Here is a 24,143-nt window from a genome sequence, read left to right as displayed (position 1 = left end):
CTTTCCTCACGAGAATGGTCTTTAAATAGATCTTTGCTTAGAGAGCACAGAGAGCAAGTTGCTGGATGGGTGCAAGACAGTATCAAAGAATGACTGGAGAAAGAGATCGTGCAGGAAGTGTATTAAAAAATTAAATCCAAGTTCTATATAGGATCTTTTTAAAGTTAAATCTTCCAAGTCTTCCATGCTTGGCTTTTCATCATGAGATTAAAAGAGGACTGGCAATGAAAAGTTCTGCAGCTGTCCTTTTAGTAAGAAAACATTGAGATGTAGGAGGAAGGGCTTTGGCAGGTTGGCTGGTCTTCCTGGACAGGTCTGGCCACTTTCTCTGTCTGAGTGAAGAACTCAAAAACTTCCCCAGCTTCCAGCAGCCCAGGTGACATTTGGCAGTTGAGTTAAATACATGTCTTGCTCAAGAGGAAGCGTTTGATCGCCAGTTAAATACTCGGCATTTCCAAAATCCCATCTGCTCACACATTCTGTGTGATTAACTACAAGTGCAAGATTGATCATCAGGTACCCCACTTCTCCCTCCTCCCTGCACATGGTAGGACTTGGTGGGGGGGATAACGAACAGAGGTGTTTTCTTGCCAAATTTACCAGAATAGCCCACAGGGCTGTATGTTTATATTTAGTTCGATTTTGTGGGTTTTGTTTTCTACATACAGGGTTAGAATCAAGCATGTGAGAGGACTTTCTTTACAGTAGTCACCACATCATTAACCTTTTTGACTGAAACGTGTGTGATTTCACACTAGGAAGAAGTTGGATCCAGTTAAATTACATTATTAGGTTTGAGCGAGGGTCCAAAAAAATGTTTTTCTTTAGTCTTTCATCTAAGTACAAGGAATATGAGTCTTTTTTGGGTTTGGTGACACTTACACTTCTTTGGGGGTTATAGGTGTGGTGCTGCATAAAGCCACTAACAGCCATCAGATCAGTAAGGGAAGTGTTTTCAGGACACGTGGCTTTGGCATCTTTGCTGTCTATGTGTTTCTGTGCTGTGTCTGTATCTGTATGTTCTGTATCTGATGGTTCCTGGCCAGGTATATTTGCATCTGTTAGCATTATTTGTAAATCACCTTGGCATTCACCATCTGCGTGAGTGGTGTTAAATAAATGTGAGATCCCTGTGAAAATGCAGTCATCAGAGTTAATCACGTGAGGTTCTGGGGGGGGATAGTTTTAGCAGTGGCATTGCTTCTGCCAGTAGTTTTGACCATCAATAGAAAGGAGGAATTAAAACCACAGAATTGAAACAAAATTAAAATGAAAGCAGTTGATGGCAGATATGGGCAAACATGTGACTTGGGGAAAATGGGCTTAAAACGATGAGGCAGAGTCACAGTGCAAAAAAACCCTTTCTCTGTTTTTTGCTCCAGAATAACTAACTGTTGGGTCGATTTCCAAAGCGACTGCTGCCAATTGATTTATCCCCTGATAATAGTCTTAAGTTATTTAGTCTTCTGTAAATATATGCACAAGTTATAACAACAAACAAACAGTGTTTCTGCTGTGTACATTCAGACCTGCTGTATATTGTGGGGGAGCAGGAATAGAAGGTCTGTGCTGCGTTTCTCTGGGGCTCTGAATATCTGTGTGTGAAATGGTAGAGAAGGGTTTGCCTCTGCATGAGAGGCTACAGGGCAGGATTGCTGCGAATACTTAGTGAATGTTAGTGAAGTTGATCTTAAGCTGCTGAGGATATGGTGTGTTCTTTCTTGTCTCTTTTTAAGTCCTGCTTTCACTGAGATGTTGCATGGGAAATGTATGAGAAATCCCACCTGAGCAGAACTGAAGTGGAAATGGCCTCACGCCTCTAATACGGGATACAGAGAACGTCTGTTTGATTTTTGAGATTGGCATCCTTTCCTTTTCCTTTTATGAAATCTGTGTTTCTCAATAAATTGACATCTGTTTCACGAGGGAAAACGTTTTTCTGTGTGGAGAAGACACACAGTGCCTCTGGTAGCCTTTCTGCCCCTGTTCATTGCTGCTGTTGGTAGTGATGACGATGGTGAGCACTGCCCAGTGTTTCACCCACCACAGGGCAGCTGAACCTGAGCTTGTGTTTGCCCAGGGAGGTTCAGATGTGGTGGGGCTCTGGAAGGTAGAGAAAATTACTTTAAATGCATCAAAAGAGCGATCCTGAGAAAAGGCTGAATAAAACAGACCAGTACCAACTAAGTAAAGGTTTGTTTAGGATTACTGAGCAAGAACAGAACAAAGTTGACCCACTGGGACCCTCAGCTGAGTGAAGAGCAATGGTGCAGGACTCAGTGGGGCTGTGGTGAGGATACTCTGCTGAATGAGTGGCCTTGGAACTGGGGATTTTAATCCTATTGCATGGGGGGGGAAAGTGTAAGGGATTAGAAAATTTGGGATTATCTGCAGGAGTCCCCTTACGTTAACACCAGTGTACTTTAAATGGATCCATATATTCATTTCATTCATGCAATTGTGCAGTGCTTAATTTATCATGGCTCTGTAGACCAGACAGTACCTGAAATGCTGTCAGCTTAACATGTGGTGCGGGGGCTGAGGCAGAAAGCTGTATTAGGAGACAGCAGGATTGAAGGTTCTTTTGCCAAATGAACTTTATGGAAAGAGTTAATTACTGGATATTTCATGAGAGCCATGACCTGATTGTCTGTAGTAAGTCTTTAAACAGAATCTGCTGTTAGGCACTTCCTTGCAGTAGAGTTCCATTTAGATGTGAAAAATATTTTGGGACTAAAGAAAGAAAAAATAATAATAATAGTACAGGTGTGTTTATTTTTTTGGTGTGGTTTTATCAACTTCTATTGTGCAAAGTTAGTGGAAGGGAGCTAGAAAGGGACAAATAACTGGTTCTGACTGAGTTTGATGTGACACCACAGAGGATGGGTCAGTTTTGCACTCATCCATTTTTTAGTGGCTTGAACTTGGCCAGTAAAGCAGGAGACTCTCTGGTCACTCTTCAGAGAGTTCCCACCTTGCAGGCAGAGCCTGTCTGTAGTCGGGCGTGCGCCTTACAGAGCAAACAGGGGCAGAAGGGTTAGTACACAGCATTAGCTTTGAAGCAAACCTTTATTTTTCTGCTTCAGGGTTTCACATCAAGTCACCCTCCCTCCTCCCAGATTTTCTTCCTTGCCATCTCCCTCTCCTCTTCCAGGTTTCTTATCATCACTGTACAGGCTAGCAGCTTCTTTCAGCCTTGCAGCTAAAGAGGGCTTTGCTACAGCCAAAAAAATAAAAAAAAGGGAAAAAAAAAAGGAAACCAAGTCCCAAAACACCCAACCCAAACCACAGGTCCTGTCCTGATGCTTGTCTTGTTGTAACCAAGGCAGCTCAGTGGCTGGGAGATTGCTGAATGGCTGGAAATCACGGCTATCTTAAGTCTATGGAGGGGCTGTGTGTGCAGCTGCATCTAAAATTTTTATCACCACCACTGCAGGTGGAAGACTTTCAATTCGTCTGTGCTGGTCCAGCAAAGTCTATTTTATTTATGTGCTTCCAAGCCCTTAAAAACTTCTTTTAGGGTACATCAGTAGGGAGTTAATAGAAACTTTGAAATATGAAAAATGCCTGTGGGTTAAGCAAAAACCTAGTTGACCAACCTGGGCATAAAGCTGGTACTTAGTTGGTAGGTCATTTGCTGTGGGGGAGAGGGGAAGGTGTTCTGCTGGACCACAGATAGCCTTTCCTGGTGGGAAAGAAGTTGTAAACACAATTAGCAGCTCTTAGTTTAGGAAGCAGCATACGTTTTTATTTTGCTTGGATTTTTTATATTCTTGTAGAAAACAGTTCTTAGTCTCGCTGCAGTCGGGTGCTGTTTTATTATTAGCTCAGTACGTTTGTGCATATGAGATAGGTAGCACGTATATGGACCACTATAAAAATAATCATATTTGGAAAGAGGGAAAATATTCAATGGTTTATTTTCTTCCTTCAAACGTCCTTAAAAAAACACAGCAAACAAAAAGCGCCTTCACAGAGAAGTTTAACTCCTGTTTCAAATATCTTCCATTCAAGTTCTTTTCAAGAGAAGGCGCTTTTTTTTTTTTTTTAAAAAACAAAATGTACTTTCTTTAAGACTAAAATGTCTTAAGCACCAACATACTGCTCTACCTTGTTTCTGCTAAATGGGATTATAAGGGATTTAATTCTGTGAGAATTTCTGTGTTGCAGGAGGTGACTTTTTACAGCGTGCTAGAGTGAGCGGTATGTGACACTCTCCTCTGATTCCCATCACATCCCTCTGCTCTGGGGTTTCCCTCGGTGCCAGTGCACGAGCATCAGGGGCATCTTGGATCAGGCGACATGGGGGAGCAAGAAGGTGGGTCAGGAATAAAAAAGCTAACTCGAAGACTGGGTGGTTAGAAGCAAATTGTATCGATTTCTCTTTGCAGGTCTGATGGTTTTGAAAGCCACTTGCTGTGCAGCTTTAAATCTCCTCTGCCATACGTGCAGTCAATAAATGTTAGCGACTCGGCCAGCACCACTCGGCACTGATCTAACCATGCCTTGGAGCACCTTGAAATACACTGCAACCTGCAGGGCTGCTCCAGCTTAAAAGTTAAGCAGGTGCTTAAGTGCTTGGGTGGATAGGAGACTTACAGGCACTGTGTCCGAACGCAAATGTCACCCTTACTTTTTTTAGCAAAATATTGTTCCTTCCCTCTTTTCCTTCTAGTTTCATCATTCTCTTTCTGGCTAAGTGATTCTTCTGGCACGGTGAGCGCACTGCATGTAGTAAGAACCTCAACTTGAAATGGAGTATAAATAGAGATGGAGAGTAGCTGGTCTGATTGCCATGGAGCGCAGCGAGCAAACAGACTTCAGGAATTTTGTAGAGCCAGCTACATTGTTATATATTTACTTCTTTTTCTTTTTATTTTTTTTAAAGAGGACTTCAAAATTTCTGGTGACATTAAGGAGATTTAGGTGCAGAATTTGAATCTTGGGGCTGTCCTATTGTAAGCTACCATTGCTGCTTTTAATTTATCACAAAGAGAAATTATTCGGTCAGGATGTTGAATTCTTGAATGGCATCTCCTCAGGTAGGAGGTGTATAAAATTTGTTTGTGTCTCCTTTTCTTTCTTCTCATCCCAGTTTTGGGCAGTTCCTTCTTTGCAGACTCATTTTATACATTTTTTTGGCTCATACACAGATAATTCTTTTCAATTTATCTTTATTTTTTCCCTCCGTCTTTGCTTCCTTCCCCAACTCCCTTTGCATCCCTTGTAATTCTGGAGAACTGGCTTGTTTATTGCAGATAGTGTGGCTGATGCCAAGAAATCCTGACTCCTGATGCATTATCGCGGGGCTGTGACGCAAGGCAGGATCACATTCCAGATCTAGGTCTTGTTTATTTTGGATCCTTCTCGTGCTGTGGAGCAGCAGCTAGTACTTGACTTCTCGCACTGCTCTGTCGGCTCCATCTTCTGTGGGCTGGTATCCTGCCGTCTCCTTGCATGTGCCTGCCCAGTCTGCTCTCCTTGTGCTCTGAGCCCCTTGGGAGCAGAGGGCTGGGAAGGGAGCTGAGGGACTCCTCGTCATGAAAAAGCTATACTGGAGAGACCAACTGGTCCTTTTGCATTAGAAACTGCGACTGGAGAGTTGTTTTTTTGTTGTAGTTTAGACTTTTTTCTCCCCTGTAGATGTTTGAATTGCTTTTTTAAGAAAGGAGGCATTGGTCTAGAAATAGATGATGTTACCTAGCGTTTGCAAATTTGGAGCTTCCCTGAAACTGTTACTTACAGTCCTAATTCCTACTCATTTATCATTTCACAATTCAGTGTTTTCTCTCTTTTTTTCTCCACTTTATTTTTCTCTCCCCACCTATTTTTCTTTTTGCTCTGTGTATTGCTTGCCCTGTGCAACAGATGTGAGGATCTGATCCCGCTTCTATTGAAGTCAATAGCCAAATTCCTATCGACTTCGCTGACAGCGAGAGCGAGCCCCTGTCTAGGGAGTGAGGATTAGAGCTAAGTAGAAGTAAGTAAAGTACAATAAAATCAGAATATCCTACTTACTGCTTAATGCCATGAATTCTGTTTTGAAGAATTTCTGTTTTGAATCCCATGGCTTTTTATGCTGGTGAATGCCAAGAGCTGAATTCATGGGGGTGGGGAAGAGGAGGAGCTGACAAGCATAAGAAGGTTTTGGTTTCTAGAGTTAGGAGGGACATTGGTAGAAAGGAATGAAAAACAGTCTGTGATTCCTTCATGACCCTGCGGTAAAAGGACTTCGGCTGATGGATGAGGGGCTTGGTTTGGCAGACAGGCTGCACTGGATCCACTTTTGACCGTGTCAACCAAGTGTCACCATCTAAATCTGGAATGCTGTTGTGTATTCTTGGAATATAAATAAAACCCCCCAAAAAAAGGCTCAGGAAGGGAAAAATGATTGAACAGAATCTTAAAATAAAAAAATTATATATACATGATAAAAAGATATCCCCCTTCCTGTCCCATTCTAAACACATGGCTAAAATAAAAATAATACAAAAAAAAAACCCACAAAAAAAGAACAAAAAAAAAAACTCAACCAAAAAAACCCCACAAAACCCAACCAACCAAAAAAAAAAAAAAACCAAAAAACACCACCAAAAAAAAAGAAACCCCCCAGCAAACAAACAAACAAAATCAGGCTGAGTGATGGGAAAAGTGGTTACTTTCCAGATGTTTTCCTGCAGGACCAGCCTTCCCAAAGGCATCCAGACTTGCTCCAGGGTTACAGTGGTGAGCTGTGGCAGAAGCCACCTTGCTACCATGCAGCCCGTTCTTTGGGATGGGGGAGCTGCCTGTCCCTGTGGCTGTGGGCTTCCCCTCCTGCCCGGGGTGTGGTGACACGTGAAGGGGTGTGTGGACTTGGACCCCTGCAGATAGCAGCACGGCCTTTAGCACTGCCGCCTCTCGGGGCCCCACGAGGAAGAATAGGCTGTTATCCTGGCAGGGCAGTACTATCCGCGTTTTACAAGCAGGAAGGCTGAGGCGAAGGGTTTATTTTTGTGTGACTCATTCAGGATGGCCTGGGAGCCTGTGGCGGACGTGGAAATTCAGTGCCTCGCAGAGCCCTGATCCTGTGTTGCCCCTCCCCAGCCCACGGAGCTCGTGGGTTGGCACAGTGTACCAGCCAGGGATGCTTTTCTCACTGGGAATGAGCTGCTGGCATGTGTCTGCTGTCTCTTGGGCAGCGTGCAAGGTGTGGCTTTGTGGCAGAGGGATGTTGGGGGCTGCAGGTTTTAGGGAGCAGCAACCCAGCAGTACCAGAAAGCATGGGGCAGAGAAACAAGCCCCATTTCTGGGGTCATGAACCTGGGTAAACGTGGCATGTGGATTTTGCTGTGCTGCTTCCTTGTGTCACCGCTCTGCTAGAATGCTTTCTTCACTAGCTTTTCCTTTCTTTTTCCCTTCTCTCTCTCTTTTGGCCAGGATTTTAACATATATCACAGGCTGGTAGGCTAAGAGCCTGGGACTTCCCCTCACCACACTCAAAGTCTTTGATCTTTTGCTTTGGAGGTAACATCAAAAGAATGGCTGAGAAAGACAGCCAGTGCTGTGAAGTTCAACGTTCAAGTTAATAGCTTGACTGAAGGTTGTGCTGCATTGCTGGAGCCGGAGTAAACAGAGGCGGGTGCACACATTTCCCTGGAAATGGACCCTGGTGCTGCAGAAGGGCTTCATTTGCATTCACGATTAATCTAGGCCCTGCTGAAGGGCAGGCTTGGTGTTTTGTTTTGTTAGGCTTTTTCTTTAATTCCTCCTGCATGGGGATGTCAGTGGAATGGCTGTCTGGGGGCTGTTACTTGGTGGTACCAGTGCTGGCAGTGGCCGCACCCATAGTCTCGCAGCTCTGTCCTGCAGCTGCCTCACTTTGTCATTTCTGGGTTTTCTCCATTTTCAAAATAATTAAGCTGAAGTCTGTTGGCAAACAATTGCCTTCCCCCTTTTTTTAATAACAATAAAAAAATTAAATGTCTAACCACTCCCTGCCCAAGCATACAGTGGATAGTATGGACTTCCCCAGATATGTTTTAATTCCCTTCCCACTTCTGTTTGTAATGCTCCTGATGTATGGGTGACTGGATGCTCTATTTTTCCATTGCCATCTTCTGCTGTTTCGGTGGCCTCTATTCTCTGTGTATCTGGGGGAGTTGCTTTGATTTTTTTTTTTCCCCACCCCTTCTTTATGCACTGCAATAAGGTGGAGAATTTTGTATGATTTTGCATGATGGTGCACAGTCAGTCCCTTTTCTGCATGGCTTGGGATGAGGTACAGCACAGGATAGTCACAAGTAGTTACTAATTTGGCCTTGGTGGTAATTACGTTGCAATCAGAGTTTCTAAGGGACAAAAACTGAAAACTCCAGCAACTTTGCTGAGGTTCTTGACACTTGTGGATGAATTGGCCTCATGTATTATATTTAAAAGTTTAAAGCATCTCATTATGCAGGAATGATAGGATATGGGTTTGTCTGCCGTGTATTTTGGTGTGTTCGTATGTGGAATGACTGATGTGTTAACTCCATAGTAAAGTAGAACCAAAGGGCTCTGGTTTTTTTCAAACACATTTGTATGAGAGAAATGCACCATGGGTACTGTCAGTCCCCAGACAGAGAAGTATTCTTCTTCATCCTGGAACAAAATAGGGGACTCCGACAAGGAGAAAAGTTAATGGCCTTAATAAACTGAGAGAAGAGGTTTAAAATATCTTTGAGAGTAAAAGCACTCTTTGATATGACTCAACCTTCTCTAAATTTGCTTATAAAATAAGAAAAGTGTAAGTCACTATATTATCTGCAAATTTTTGACTCTTGGAATGGAGCTTCAGTGTGGGTCTTAAATCACTCACTAGTGCAAGGGATGGGATTCACAAAGGAGCAAAGGCAGTCAGGCACCCAGGTCCTTATGGCTTCTTGGAAAAATCCTGACCTGAATACTTTGCCCTGTTGAGTGAATTAAATGCTCTGAAGTGTGTGGGAGTTCAGGCCATTCGTGCCCTCTCGAGGAAATGTGGAATGCTCTGGCGGGTAATGACCCCACTGGATGAGACCACAGGGCTCTTTCTACAGGGACACTGAGGCGTGTTAATTTTTGAGCCAATTATCATTCAGAAGCAATGGCAAAACATCCAGCTCCACAGAATGACAGCCTGAAGCAGGTCTTGCAGGAGCTGCCAGTCTTTTCCTGGACCAGCGGAAGAGGTGGTAGATGATTGCGTGTAGTTATTTTTCTTTGGCTGTTCTCCTGCTCGTTGAAGAAATAATTCTTTCTCCATTCTTTTTTTAAAGTGCAGCTTACTATTCTGACTAAACCCGTACCCAGTCAGAGGAATTTTCCTACAATAGTTGGGCTATCCCCGATAGCTCCCACTGGAAATCCTCCATGTGAGGGATCATCCAGGGAATGGGGAGGGCAGGGCAGATTGAATTTCCTCTGCCCTTCAGGTAACATCCTACAGACCAGTATGTTGCTTGTGGGGGAGGGAGGGGCAGAAGGAAAGGAATAATAATTTTCGGTAGATTAGCGGCTGTTGTATCATCGTGTGTCGCTTAATAAGCCTGATGTTACGTGTGAGAGGTAAGCTCCTTAGTGGGAGCAGGGTGCACTGTAATGACCTCTCGTGTGCAGGTCTGTGGAGATGAAAGTTCCCTCCTGAGGTTATCGGGCTGGCTGTGCAGCATGCAGAAACGCTGACTTCAACTTGCTGTCCTGCGCAGATGCTCTCCAGCCTATTAATGCTCTCAAAAATCTGTTTAGGAACCTGGTTTTTCTTCCTCTTGATTCCACCTAGGACAAATTTGACTTGGAAATAGAACAGAAATGCTGCGTCGTGATTTTTAAAATAAATAAATAAGCGATTGCTATGAAAGGGAGCTCATTGATCCTTACTCACTTCATTTATAATTACCCTCGTATGGAGTCATCCTACTTCATCTTTAAAAAAACAAACCCACCTTGCACAACCCCACCAGACAGCTAACGTGGCTTCTTGTGTCCCTCCCCGCCCCGCTCTCTTCAACCTCAAGTACTTATAAAATATAAGTGTCCACAATAAGATTATAAAATGTTGTAAGACTGGAGCCTTTGCTTTCCTGGCTGTTCAGTAAATACACTGTGTCTCTTGGATGTGCCCTGAGGCTCAGAAACCTGAGGCCTGCCCACATCGTGAGTTCTACTTTCCTCCTTGCAAAGTGCCTCTGGCTACTGGAGCTGTCGATGCGGCCCCTTCCACCCCCCGCCCTGCTAAGAAAAAGCCTTTTTTTTTTATCCTTTTTTTTTTTTTTTTTTTTTTAAGACAGCTGTACAGCTGTAACAAACCTTGAATAGCTACTGGGTTTTTTTATCAGTTGCAGGTAAGGCTGAAACCTAAAATATTTATTGGGCACTTGTGGGTCTGGGGCACTTGGCAGAGGCGTATGAGAGCTCCAGTGTTGTCAGTTTGGCTGTGGCTCTCCCTGTGGGGCCATGAGGGACTGATGTGTGCCCTGGTTCTTGTCCTGAGCTTCTGTGGGGACCACCCTGTCCCCTTGGTGTGTGAGCTGCTACCCGAGCTCCTGGGTTGGGACCTCGGCTTTCAGAGAGCATCCCATAGGTGAGTGCTCCATTGCAGTGACTCCTGGGTGGTCTGGGGCTGGGCTGCCATCCCAGAACCCTTCCTGGGGAATTCTGCCCTCTCCTCCTGCACTGGCTTGCTACAGCCCCAGCTCTTGCACTCCTACAAAGGCACAGTGCTAGCTAGGGCCCAGATCCCAGGATTTAGCATCCCTGTGCCAACTCCAGGAGAGTGACTATGCATCCTTCATCCCTCTCTTGCTAGGAAGCGTGGGCTTTTGCAGGCATTTTCTAGCTAAGGGGGCTGCCCCTCTCATCCCCTCTTCTGGGCAGCCCTGCTCTCTGCATCCTCCCTGCCCATGGCTTATCAGGAATGTGCCCTGTTCTGGGGCGAGCTCCCACAGGGAGAAGGGCATTTGCTAATTGTGTCAGGATGTGGGGTTGAAATTGTTCTCTGTTTAACTCTGTATGAACCTGATTTACCATCCTTGGAGGAGACTTTGCTCCCATTACGAAGTCAAATATGTCTTTCTACTCAGCTTTCTGATTCCTTTATGTGGAAGTTGTTTTTCTTGTTTTTGGTTTACCAAGTTATTTTAATTTTTTTTTTTTTTGCATGTTAATATTGAGAGAGTGCGATCACACATACATGAACAGGCTTCAAAAACATTCTGTGTTTCCAAACCTTGGTCCTTTAAATAAATAAATATAAAAGTTGCCTTGTGGGCCAGCCAGTTCAAAATGCCTGCACTATATTTAGCAACAAGAGCAACATTTTCAGCTCTTTGCAGATTTATACGCTCAGGGCTGCTCTGATGACTCCTTTGTTTTAACTTTGGGGCTGTGGCATGAAAGAGTGACAAATGCAGATCTGGGAGCGCGGGCGTGCAGTGTCTGCGGGCTCCACTCCCCTCGGCCATGAGCTGGGTGTTCGCTGCCGGATGGAGCAGCAAAGCAACCCTCACCTCTCCAAAACAAACCTCTTCCACAACCACAAGAATCTGGCACATGGGGCAGAGTCCCTCCAGGACATGAGCTATTGCAGAGCTGCTGGTGCCCTTCTCCCCGGGACAGAGGCCCCCTCCCAGCTAGTGTTTCTACAAGGATTTTTTTTAAATTCCAAATTATTTTCTTTTTTTTTTTTTTTACCCCTGCTTCTCTTCCACCCACACTTGGAGAAGAAAAATGCAGGCTCATGCATGTTGTATTTTTCCTGTGCAGCCGAAAATCTTTTTTTGTCTTTTTCCTGTAGATCCATGGAGCAGTGTATGACTTTGATTTGCTGTTCAAAAAAAGTGGTTGTCCTTTTTTTTAAACAATTTGTTAAACTGAAAGGATTAGGTTGTGTTAGTGCATTGTGCTGTTTGACTTTTGTTTCTAGTCTGTCTCAGGGAGTGGATATGGCAGTACAGTTTTTTGACTGAGGAGAATTTATCTCTGTGAACAAACAAAAAGCCCTATATTTCTTCAAAACTTCTAGCAGTATATTTTGTGCATCTTAAGTCTGCAAAGTATGCCAGTTCAACAAAAGTTGCTTACATTTGATGCATAACCTCTTGTTACTCGAAAATTCAATGTGCCTTTCTTGGAGGCATGCCACATTTTACTTGGATTTTACAAGAGTTGGACTTATTGAGGTGCCCTTTAAATTGGGGAAAAATAATGCATAATGGTGTCAGTTTGTTTTAGCATCTTTTCTGTCTGCATCTCCTTTAAGAAAAAACAACATTTTATTTGTTCTTGAGGAAGAGTTTTGTGTGGCTGATGAGTCAACTAAGGATATTTTTAAAATGCTTCATTTAAATACCATAAATGCATATTGCATTGTTTTGGTGGTGCTGGAGGAAACCAGAAAATAAATACATGGTGTGGCTGCCCAGGAACAAGAGGTGACAGCACAGATTTAGTGAATGCTTCATTTGTTTAGTTTTGCTTTCATCCCAAATGATTCACTTAGTCCTCCACCTAAATATAATTCTTCCTTCTTAGCCAGGAATCAGCTTTCCTTTGGCCAGATGGGGTGTCTTTTCCATAGATATCTGAGGGCAGTCCTTCATCTTTTCCTCTTCTGATGGACAACTGAGACATCCAGGTTTTGTTTGGAAGGAAAACGGGTGCAAGCAGTCTTGCAGTCCCCACGGATCAGCGCCGTCAGAGAAGCAAAAAGGAGTATTATTGTTAGGGGAAACAACTGGTGCTGAATCCTGGAAGGGAATGTTTCTTTCCCGGCTCTCTAGGAGGGATTTGGAAAGAGCCATAATCCTGGGTTAGGAGTAATTTGTTACAGCAAGATGATACTTGAGTGGCAGGAGGATTCTGGCAGAGGGTTTTATTCAGAGGAGTAGCTGGTCTCGCAGAAGGTCAGTCTGACACAAATCCTACCCCAGCCCACAAGTTTTGTTTCTCAGCCAGCACAATTAGCTGAGAGGACTCTCGACCTCTTTTACACCTTTCAAAGACATCTCCACACATCTGAGCTAAAAGATTACGGCAAGGAATGTGGACCAAGATAAGTTTTGGTGGGATTTTTTGTTTGGGTTTTCTTTTTTTTTTCTTTTTTTTTTTTTTTTTTTTTTTTTTTATTTTTTTTGTGTTGTGCTTTTTTTGTTAGTTTTGGGTTTTTTTGATGTGTTTTTGTGTTTGTTTTGTTTTTGTTTTTTTTTCCCAAACAACCTCAACAGCAACCTTCCCAGTTACTCCTAGGAGGTCAGAATATTGCTGGTTCCAGTCTTATCTCTAGGACTTTTTCCTGAGGTTGCCTTAAGGTTACATTTTTGAGTTAACTTTTTTTTTTTTTTTAAAATAGACAAAACTTACCACCCCTAGGGAAAGAGAATTTTGCAAGTTCTTGGTTTTCATGAGGGCCTGAAACCCTTGGAGCCATCTATTCTGCAGTTACCCCTTGTTGCACTGAAGGCCCAATCACACGTGGAAACCACAAGGGAGGCAACAGGAAATTTGGTATGAAATTTACTGGGTTTACTATAGAGTGGCTCCCAGCAGTTCACCCAGAATTGCTACATCGACAGGAATTTTTGTGGTAGTGATTAGTGTCATGAGTTTCACTTACCCAAGAGTGGGAGAAAATACAACTCTCTCAGTAAAACTCTGTTAGGCTGCATAACAGTAACAAACAAACTGCTAAATTCTTCTGTAACACCTTTATCCGGGGATCCCACCCACCTGTACCACTCATTCACAGGTACTTTGCAAGACCTGAGGTGAGGATTTGGATCAGAGTGAAGAAACCCCCCCTTGTGAGTGTGGTGAGGCCCTGGCACAGGTTGCTCAGAGAAGATGCCGATGCCCCATCCCTGGAAGTGTTCAAGGCCAAGCTGGATGGGGCTTGGAGCAACCTGGTCTAGTGGAAGGTGTCCCTGCCCATAGTAGGGGGGTTGGAATAAGATGATCTTCAAGGTCCTTTCCCAACACAGACCATTCTGTGATTCTGTGACTGATCCAGGACAGAGTTCCATAGAGTTGCTCTTTACGTTTGGGTTTTCTTCCTTCATGCACATACATGCAGTGGAAAGTGGTACCAGTTCAGCAGTCGTTCAGCATCCTGGTCATGTAGAGATGACTTTCCTGATGGGCATCCCTTCCAGGGTACTGAAGGAGTCTGGTTGATTCTTCCCGTAATTGGGAAACATGTAACTTCTGTTTCAAACTCCAAGTGGTGGAAGCGAGGGAAAGATGGGGAAGGGTTTGGAGGGCCACTGTTACTGCTTTACACCAGCGTGCTGTCCTGTGCTGCAGATCCACGTGGTGCAGTGAGAGGGGAGCAGGACAGGGCAGACCCATGTTCTGCAGTATTAAAGCAGAACCAGGCTGGATGACCACTGAGTGCTATTATTTTGGTGGGGTTTTTTTTTGGTTGGTTGGTTTGATTTTGTTTTTCCTTTAAAAAAAAATTAAAAGGTAGTTTCAAAACCTAAAGTTAGAGCCCCTCCTTTACAAATGGACTTATGCTCTTACCAGAGCTGCAAAGTTTTAAGGGAGGCAAGGTTCCCCTGGAGCAACCCTTCTGTTACAATGGAGGTACTTCAGTGCCATGATCTGTCTCTAACATGCTGTCAGATATCTTTACTGTCTTTATTTAATGGGGAGGAAAGGAATTATATTTTATAGACCATAAAATGCATTCTTGGACTTCATGCAAACTCTGGTTACCAATTGTTCTTTCACTCTCTGGGAGATTGCCAGGATGAGAAATGAAATGTGTGTCTGTACATCAAATTGTTTGGTGAGTCTTGGAGGCTGGTTTAACTTCACTGAGTCTAAACAAGATGTATCTACAGGAAGACTTCCTTGAGATGTCATGACTGTCCCATTCTTTATCTAATGGAAACTCTATGCTTGAGTGCAGCAGAATAGGTTGCAGAGAAAATCTGGGGAAAGTAGCTTAAAGATGAAGTTAGGTTTTTTCTGGCTTAAAGTAAGTAGGTTGTTCAGTTGTTCCTCAACTGATGTTATGCTTTTATTTGTGCATGTTTTTGGAACAACACTTTGTAGGCATCCAGATAGTCCCCAACCAGCCTGCTGATTTGTGCAGGGAGGACTTGTGGGGTCTTTCAGATGAAATGTGAAAAAAGTAATGGTGCTTTCCCAAGCTCCACCCAGGATTGAGAAATACTGCATGCAGTTACTTTGCAGATACCATGAGAACTGCAGAAAGTAATGCTGTACTTCTGTGTCACATGAACACTCTTCCTCTTGTAAAGCTAAAAAAATTATTTTAAATTCCTAAGGAGCTGATTAGCTGTTACTTTGCTTCTTCGTGCTTGGTGTCAGCATCCTAGAACTTAACTGTAGCCTACCAACCTTGTCTTCCTTAGAAGCAAAAAACCTGTTTTACTTCAGTATTTCAGTACAACTGATGGCAAGAATGCTTTTCATCCATGTCAGAATGAACAAGTAATTGTCTGAATTTGCTTGAACTTTCATAGGCAATAATTTTTAAGGAAGCATCTGGCTATTCTCTCCCAGAGCAGCTTCCTCTGCACCCTTGTCACTGTGTGCAGAAAACCCATGTATGCAGGGGTGATGTGTGGCAATAGTAATGGGATGTAGCTGTTATATTGCATCTCATCTGGGATGCAGGAGAAGGGCTGTGCATGCTGTGAGGGCAGGGAGTCCACTGATTAGGTCAGGAGAAAGCAACGTGTGCTTTTGGGTGCTTCTGGGATGCTCCCCCATCTCCAGTCGGTCTGACTGCTCACCCAGGAGGGAACTGCAGGTGATGAGGTGCCAGTGGGACTCAAACTGTTGATTTGTGCCTTATTCCACCGCAGTATGGGCATCCTTTTTGCCCATTGCCTTAGGATGCTCTGTGCCTTTGGTGAGGCAGTTCCAGATCCCTGGGTTTCTGCTTTCAGGCATCCCTCCTTGGAGATAATCCTGAACTGTTGAATCGCTAACACATTTCGGTAACTGTCAGCCTGTGGAAGACTTGGCATCTCCTTTTTTCTGCCCTACCAGTGTGACAAAGGCACATGCGAAGTATCGAAATGGGCAGCACATTCCTTATGTCTGGAACTCTTTGTGTATTACTGGAAAAAAGGAAGGAGACGAGTTCACTCGAATTATCAATAATGGGGAAATTCAAGGCACTACAAGTGTCTTGTTCTGCAGCATATCAAAAGATAATTTGGCTGATACTAGTGCTGGTGATTAAAGGACATTTTAAACTGAGAAGGGAACTTAATGGCCTTTGTGCATATGTCTGTGCAGGTTCATCAGTTCCTGGGTTTTGTTCCCCTTTTCTCCTATTTATGTATTTTATTTAATAATTTGTTTTTGCAGTCTTGCAGTTGTTTTAAAGGGTGATGTTAGTCAGAAAATAAAGTGGTGATAAATATATATGTGATAAATACTTCCATGTTTTACAATTTCATGCTTTAATTTCTTGAGTGCTGTGGGGAAGTCTTTGGTGAGAAAAGGATCAGTCTCCTTGAAATCAGCCTCATTGCTTTCGTTTTGAGCAGCTCCCCTATGCCTCATTGTTGTGCATTACATATTCTGTAGAAGGGCTGAACATCGTGGGTGGTGTCTATTACTTCTCACACAAAAAATTCCAGACATTGCAGATCTGCAAGAAATAGGAGGCCCCTTTAAAGTTCCGTCAGCAACTCCTTCAGATATTTAAAATAAATCCCTCCGATTTTTGCTCTCACATGGTACACCTCTGCAAATAAGGTGATAACTGAAGACCAAAAATAAGGGGTTGAGTTAAATTAAACAATAGAGCAGAAGCTGAGAGTCTACATTTAAATCTTTAAAGGCTTAAGTGGGAGCAATAGTAGGTTACAGACCTTTCTTTGTTGGTAGAACATGGGTATCCTCTTGCAACTATTTTTTTTGTCCACAGAGAGCAATTATGGTCTTGTTAAGCACTGTCTTTCTTCCTATTGGCTTCCCTGTAAATATCAGCCCTCCCCTCGGCATTGTGCTCTCCTGTGTAACTACTTTGCTACTCGATTATCTCTGGTTAAAATTTGTCTAGATGCTCCTCCCAGAAGAGCTGCTAACTAAATACCAGAGAAACTCCTGAGCTTCAAGTTGATGTCCAGGTGTTCACTTCCATGTGATTCTGCAGTGTTGGCCAAGGGAGAGACTAACAGCAAAACTAGGATTGGGAATGCTTCTATTTGAGATCCAGGGAGAAAGCGCAGACTCTGAAGGTGGAGGTGTGGTCCCATGGCTAGGGGAGATACTGGAGACCCCTGGCATGCAGCTGACTGCAGGAGTCCTTCTCCTGGTTGTTCCAGTTCCTGGGAGATAATAAGCACCAGCTGCAGGAAACCTGAGCTGGAAAGTGTTGTGTAGCTTTCCCTCTGTTTAAAAATATAGCTTTTCTTTTTTTCCCCCCCCTTGTTGCGTTTATGTATTTATATGCTGTAGGACATCACTTTTAGGACATTCTAGCAGTGAAAACAATAGTGTGACAAGGGGAAAGGTCCAGGTTGGACACTGGTGCAGGAAACACCTGTGAGCTCAGTGCCATCCTTTCCATTGTGGCCTCATGGCTGCAAGTCCAGCCCCAGCCTGAGGAGCAGCTGCTGGCCCTGAGTGAGTTTCCACCAAACTCCTGTAGCCTGGATATGAAGTGTAGCTGCTTTTGACCAACTCTGCTGTGAAATCTTGGGAAAGATGTTTGTTTGCCTAGCTGGTGCTCAGGAAGGCAGTTGCTTTGGGTGGTATTTGCAGGGGAGTGTGCATGCAGAGCTGCTCCCGGTGGGTCTGTGCTTTGTGGGACCCCCTGGTTGTGGATGGGAGGTGTGGATGTGATGCATGTAGGAATGGAGGGTAAGGAGATTTTTTGATTTTTGGTTCCCTTTTACAGAGAAAAATCTGGGCCATTCAAATCATTTGCCTTTTCACTTGTGCTGACAATTTAACAACCTTTTTAAAAGCTTTGGTTTCTCTCAAGTATGCTCGCCCCATACTTGTTTTAATTCTTGTGTGGAGGCCTGGAGCTTAACAATTATTTTGCTTAAGCTCTCTGAGACTTGCCATAAAACTTTTTTTTTTTTCTTTTTTTTTTTTTTCTTAAAACACACACATGCTAATGATCCCCATCAGATCATATTGTTAAACAGGGAATAAAATACTTGCACCAGGATGACATTATTTTAAAAAAATGTTAAAAGCAGGCCAACAGAGCCCATTTCAACAGTTTGGCTCTGAAATAATTTGCACAGATTTGTTAGAGTTAATTTGTTGAAAAGTTCAGTGTTTGTACAGGCAAGTCCTAATTTCCACACTGAGACACAAGAAGCAGGAGAGGAGTAAGTGGGTGTCCAGCATTTGCAAGAGCAGGATGGTGGGAACTTCCCTCCCTCCTACCCTTCTCCCCTGGTGCAGGAATGTAAAAGCAGTGTCAGAAGGCTGGGAAAGTCAGCTTCGGATTTTTGTGGACTCCTTGCAAATCAGAGGAACAGTCTGGCTCAAATCTGCATTTAGGGCCAAGAGAAAAGGATTTCCTGCTATTTAGTTGCTCGAGGAAGGAAAGGATTTACCTCTCCGCTGTAACAGGACTTTAATTTTTCTCCTTTTTAATAAGAATATTGTAACGAAGGGCAGCAGTAGTAAACCTGTGAAAGCAATCACATCTCTTCCCCCTCTTCCCTCACGCTCCCCAACTTCCCCCCCTGCCCAAGCATCCTCCTGTCGCAGCTCTCAGCCCCGGCCATGGCTTGGCATCTCCCTCCACTGTGAAAGAGAGAGTTGTGGAGGGGGCGGCTGCTGCGACGTCGCTCCCTCGGACGGCTGCCGCGCTCAGCCCGCCATCTGGATCCAGTTAGCTCTCTCGGCAGTAGGGCTGAGTCTCATTTCCTCCAACCAGTAATGTTATATAGGCAGTGATCCTGTTCTGCCCTAACATAATTGAAAATTATGTGTATTGTAGACTCGCAGCGCTGAAATGTAGACTTGTAAAAATCTGTGGCTCAGGTAGCCTGTGGAGATTGAATTTGGCACACAATGAAGCTTTTATGTAAAGTAAGAATTATAAGCCACCACATCAATATTGTGTTACAGGCATGACAATTCTTGGATGAGGAGGCCTTGAGTCAGGCTCGTCACCTTAAACAATGCTAATATTTCATACTTTATCAACTGGGCTGGCATTTTGAAACCAGCAAATTTAACTTTTTTTTCTTTAGCAAACATCCCAGCGTTGAAGCTGTGGGTTCCCTAGCTTGACACAGGCATTGACTGTGGGCTCTGACCCCCTCTGGTTATTTGACAGACAGAACTTTTTGCGCTTGGTGGGACAGGGATGCTGCTCTGGATCCAGGCCACTTAGTAGAGCTCATGGAAGTTGCTTTGTCAACCCCTTGTGTGTTACTGCTTTCCCTTGGGTGTGGCTATTTGATTTTATTTTGTCTCCCAGTGGTGTGTTATCCACTGGTGGAAATGGAAGCCGTCCAGGTCTGTGCTTGTGTGCATAACTGAGCCCTCTGGGTTTGGACCATTTTCTGCTGAACTTCATGTGCATATCCAAGAGAAGAAACTGTTCGTGCTTTAGCCTTTGCACTGTAAGACTTCTTGGATCCTCTTTGGCAAGGGGGCTAAGAGAATGACTTTACTGAGAATCCAGACTAAAGGTTTTAAAAGGAGAAAAAAATGCAACAATAAGATCTTCTGAAACCTTAGGTCAGCCTGGTGTGGGAGCTGAAAGTACATGCTGAAACTGTGGGCTCTTGTGGGGTGAAGGTGGCGTGAGAGCAACCATAGCTTCTTGCTCTGTTTCTTCTAGTGGAATTTATTGCTAGTAAAAGCCAGCAGAACTGACCGTCCTGAAAGCTTTGTAATCCCTGCAATAATTACTGACTGGATGGGGTCTGATGTGAGCTTGCCCTTGCTGCTTGTCAAGGCCTCTGTCTGCCCTTGGGGCAGTCTCAGAGAAGCCCACGTGTCTCTTGGCTTGTGTTTTAGGGTAGCTGCTGATCTGAGCTCCTCGTGGATTGTCATGGTTGATATTCCAGGGATATTCCAGGGTTGCTTGTGACCATGGAATGGTCATGGACAAATTAGGGTGGTTGGTTTATTTTGGTAGGTAACGGCTTGGCCATTTCCTGAAATGCCACCGTTAGAGCTGTCAGGTTCTTGTAAGGGCTTCAGCTGTGGCAGCAGTAGCTTCTCACTCTCCAGAATGGTTATGGACTTTGAAGCATTTGTACACCATACAGCACACATCCTGTGAGGACGTTTTCATTGGAAGAAGGGAAAAATACTTCACTGGTTGGCTGGAAAACCTGAGGAAGCCGGTAGAAGCTGTGACCTATCAGGACCCTTTCTGCAAGTTCGTGTGCCCTCTATGTTGTAGTGTTTCAATTGCTGTCCAAGAAAAGGGATGGACTTCTGAAAATGCAGCAGTTGACTTATTTAAGAGTGCCATCTGCAAATCTGAAACATATCACATTTCCCTCGAGTTAAAAAACTCTCAGTTGGCGTAGGTCTTGGGTCCATTTTCTGCGCACTCGTGTTGGATTTTTATGCACTTTTTTAAAACCACAAAGGGTTAGAAAGTTGCTTTAACATCATCTCAACTTTAAAATTTATGTTGTGGTCACATATATTGAGGAAGAGGGATTTGATGCAAGTGATCAAATATCTGGAGGCTTACAGTTGAGTCGTAAGAGTTAGACATGTCGCTTTTGGGTAGACTACTTCTGGTTTGTTTGGGTTTTATTTCTTGTTTTTAAGAAGTGCTGAAACATTCTGGTCCACATTGCACAAATCCCAAATGTGAAGATGGATAAAAACAAGACTTCTTGGAACTTGAGGAACTCATATGGGGCACAAATCCAGAGTATGGGTTTGTTTATTTGCATTCCTGTAGCTCAGAAAACTCAGACCCTCCAAGCGATGGGAATTGGTAATACATCCTCCTGCTGACTCCTGCTTTTTGGGCACCTCAGTGCTCAGAGTCTTGCAGCAAACAGACCTTGCATGTAAGCAAATGTTTTGCATACGTGAGCAAATGTGATAGTGATGTGCTGAAAGCATGGAACCAGATCTCCTTCCTTCCTTCGTGGAGATTTAGATACAGCTTCCGTTTTTCGCCTGGGGTGGCAGGGAGTTGTTTGTGTGTGGTGGTTCTTCAAGATTACTCTTACTTACAAAAGAAAAAAAAAAAAAAAGAATGGGTAAACACAACTAGATATTTTCTAGGAATAGATCCGTCAGGTCAAGCAGAGTCTAATGCTAAACAGGAGCTTCTGCAGTGGCCTGATCTATGTGTACAGCTGCTTTTCTTAGTTCTGGGAGGGGGCTGAAGGTATGTGGCTGTACGCATTTCTTCCAGCATGATACAGGGCTTTCAGAGGTCATGTATTAACCTGTGTGCCTAATTGGGACTGCACAGCACCATGCAGAGAGAAAAGCTTGGGCTGAAATTACATTTAGACATACAGTGCAGAAGTCTGTTTGGGCTGACTCTGTTTCTCTGTGGGCCTGCTCTTGTTCTCTTGTTTGGAGTCAAGCACTTCTGGTGCAGCGATCTGGGTACCAGCTTGAGACTTCACCCGTTGGGTGGAAGCCTTGAGCTCTGCTATGTGATCCAGTTGAGGTGCAGTGGCTCCTGCAGTGAGATACAGCAAGAGGATGTGCTTGAGAGGAGAAGTTTTAGGCAGTACTTGATGCTGGTTAAATCTGTGGGAACATTCTGCTCCTTCTTGAAAAGTAGCTAAGCTTTTCTTGCTTTCAAATCAACACCCCCTTCTTGCCACCTGTGTGTATTTGGCCTGTGTGCTGATGGCTCTGACATAAAGAAGTTGTGACTGTCCCTGAGCTCTTGGCCATCACAGCTGGGCCTGAGCACACCAGACTGTACTCCTACCTTGGAATCAGCAATAAGAGGGCTTATTAAGTTTTACCTTGTCGTTGAGTAAGTTATCCTGTGCAACTCCCTTAAGGGGTTGTCTGACAGAAGGTATACAAGAAGAAAATAATCCACAGTGACTTCCAGAAACAGTGAAAAGTAGAGAAAACAGGTGCCAAGACCCAGAGGTGCTGAGTCATTTTGGGGTAGACCTCTACCTTTGAGGCTCGTGCAACACAGGGAAGCTCAAACAGTTTACATGGTACCTTTGTAGAAAGAAGGCTGACAGGTGACTCATTCAGTAATGAGATCATATTCTTAACCCATGATATGTATTTTCCCTCTTCTGAGACCGATATCCACCTTCCTCTGCTTTGTCCCATCCTCTTCATGGTTATGCTGTTATGTTTCTGTGTGGGTTTTATTCTTATAGATTTGCTACAGTTAGTAAAATCAATGTAATAATGTCTTTGCAATTTGGGTTTTTTTTAAGTTATTCCTGAACTGTAATGCAGTGGTATGAATTGTTAGTTTTGCACAGATTTTGTCTTCACAAACATGTAAAGTTGTCTTAATTTTTGTTTCAGTTCCCTGCATAAGTTTTAATTTATACTTTTTTATCCATGTTACCTAAGATTTGTTATTTTTTTTTGCCTTTATTTTCTGAACTCATTTTTCTTTCCCCATTTCTGTTTTTTCCATCCAGTATCTGCAGATGAAATGGCCACTGCTTGATGTTCAGGCAGGGAGCCTTCAGAGTAGACAAGCCCTCAAGGATGCTAGGTCTCCATCTCCAGCACACATTGTTGTAAGTAAACACAGAAAGATGTTCTTCCTTTGTTTAAAAAAAAAAAAAAAAGGCGTTTGACATTAATGACATTGGTTGGCATCAGTTTTCTTTCACACAGACCAAAAGAGAAAAATACCTCAAAACAAACAAAATCCCTAATGAGTCCATGGTAAAAGGAGGGAATACATTTGTTATTGCTGAGCTGTTTGTGAAATTATCATCCATGTGCCTTGCAGGAGAGCAGGGAGTCAAAAATGCTCTGAATTCGCAGAATTACTTAGTGGCAGTGAGGTCCAATCAGTCTGGTTTACACATGTAAGTCTGACAGTATTGAAAACGAAGAGAGTGAAGAGGCAGTCTGGGAAGCATTAGAAAAACCAAAACCAAGCCTGTTCTATGGCCTTAACTGAAAGAAATCTTTTCTTATTGCAAAATCCTGAATGAAGGTGTGTGAGTCGTTCAGCATTTTACGTGGGTGAAGGCTCAACAGAGCCACGTTCAACAAAGCACGTCCCTTCCTGTTGTGATGACTTGTCATTTAGTATAAAAAGTTATTGAATATTTACTACTACTTGCTACTGTTTATAATGAGCATAATTTTTTAAAATAACTTTATTTATTAAATTTTAACAAAATTTTCAATTCTTGGTTAATTTTTCTTGTGCTTCTGTTGTAAAAACGATGTTGAGTTTGTAATGTTTGGTAGAAATTTACATGAGAGTGGTTTTATTTTACTTTCTAAAATAGCATCCACAGATGGAAATTGTTTGTTTTTATGGTGATATGCAGGAGAGGTGATATGCAATGACCCATTTTCACCCATATCCAGTGTCAGTGCCTTCTCAACTCTGACTTTTCATCTGGGAAATCTACCTCTGGGAGAAGGTGGCATGTAGTGGGTTAGAATATTTCTTCTGAAATAACTCATCATCGAGTTTTACATGATTTTTTTTCTACTTTTTTATAACCATTGGATGATAAGGTGAATCCCAGGAAAAGAAACATTGCTTTTTCTTTATCTTTTGCTCTGCAGTCTAAAACTGACATAGCTGGTAGGTTATCCAAGACACATACTGGTTTCATTAAAAATCTCAAGTCGTACTAAACATTTTTGAGGAGCTTCTTTTTTCATTTTTGTCTCTTTAAATTGAGAATCGTTAGCCCTTTTCTATGAGTGTCATAATTCTTTATTTAAAAAGAAAAAAAAAAGGCTTTCCTGTCTTTTAGAATTCACAGCCTCTAAACCATCCCTCAATCCATCAGAGAGCAATCAGAACAGGACTGCCCAGTTGGTATCTAGTGCTGGCTGCTTCCCTTTTTTTCAGAAGGAATTTTCATTTTCCTTCCCTGGGCTGTCACTGGAGGAAGAGATCAGAGAAAAGATGTGTGGCTGGTTACTCAGAAATCTGCATTCATCAAAACCTGCTGTAATCTTATTCTTAATAAGAAATGAACTAGAGTCACTCTCTTACTTTAATTTTTTTA

The 24,143-nt window shown here is 43.2% G+C and overlaps 1 protein-coding gene across 1 annotated transcript in view; it reads left to right on the top strand.

The window, feature by feature from the left end:
• Positions 1–24,143, top strand: part of TCF7L2 (transcription factor 7 like 2) — a 177,360-nt gene that overhangs the window by 40,588 nt on the left and 112,629 nt on the right. The window contains 1 exon segment of the mRNA XM_050338016.1: positions 22,575–22,676. Coding sequence (XP_050193973.1) covers positions 22,575–22,676 — 102 coding nt within the window.

This window comes from Myiozetetes cayanensis, unplaced genomic scaffold (assembly GCF_022539395.1).
Source record: "Myiozetetes cayanensis isolate MyiCay16 unplaced genomic scaffold, myiCay2020 scf10, whole genome shotgun sequence".
Taxonomy (NCBI): domain Eukaryota; kingdom Metazoa; phylum Chordata; class Aves; order Passeriformes; family Tyrannidae; genus Myiozetetes; species Myiozetetes cayanensis.
This window is presented reverse-complemented; position numbering and strand designations above follow the sequence as displayed.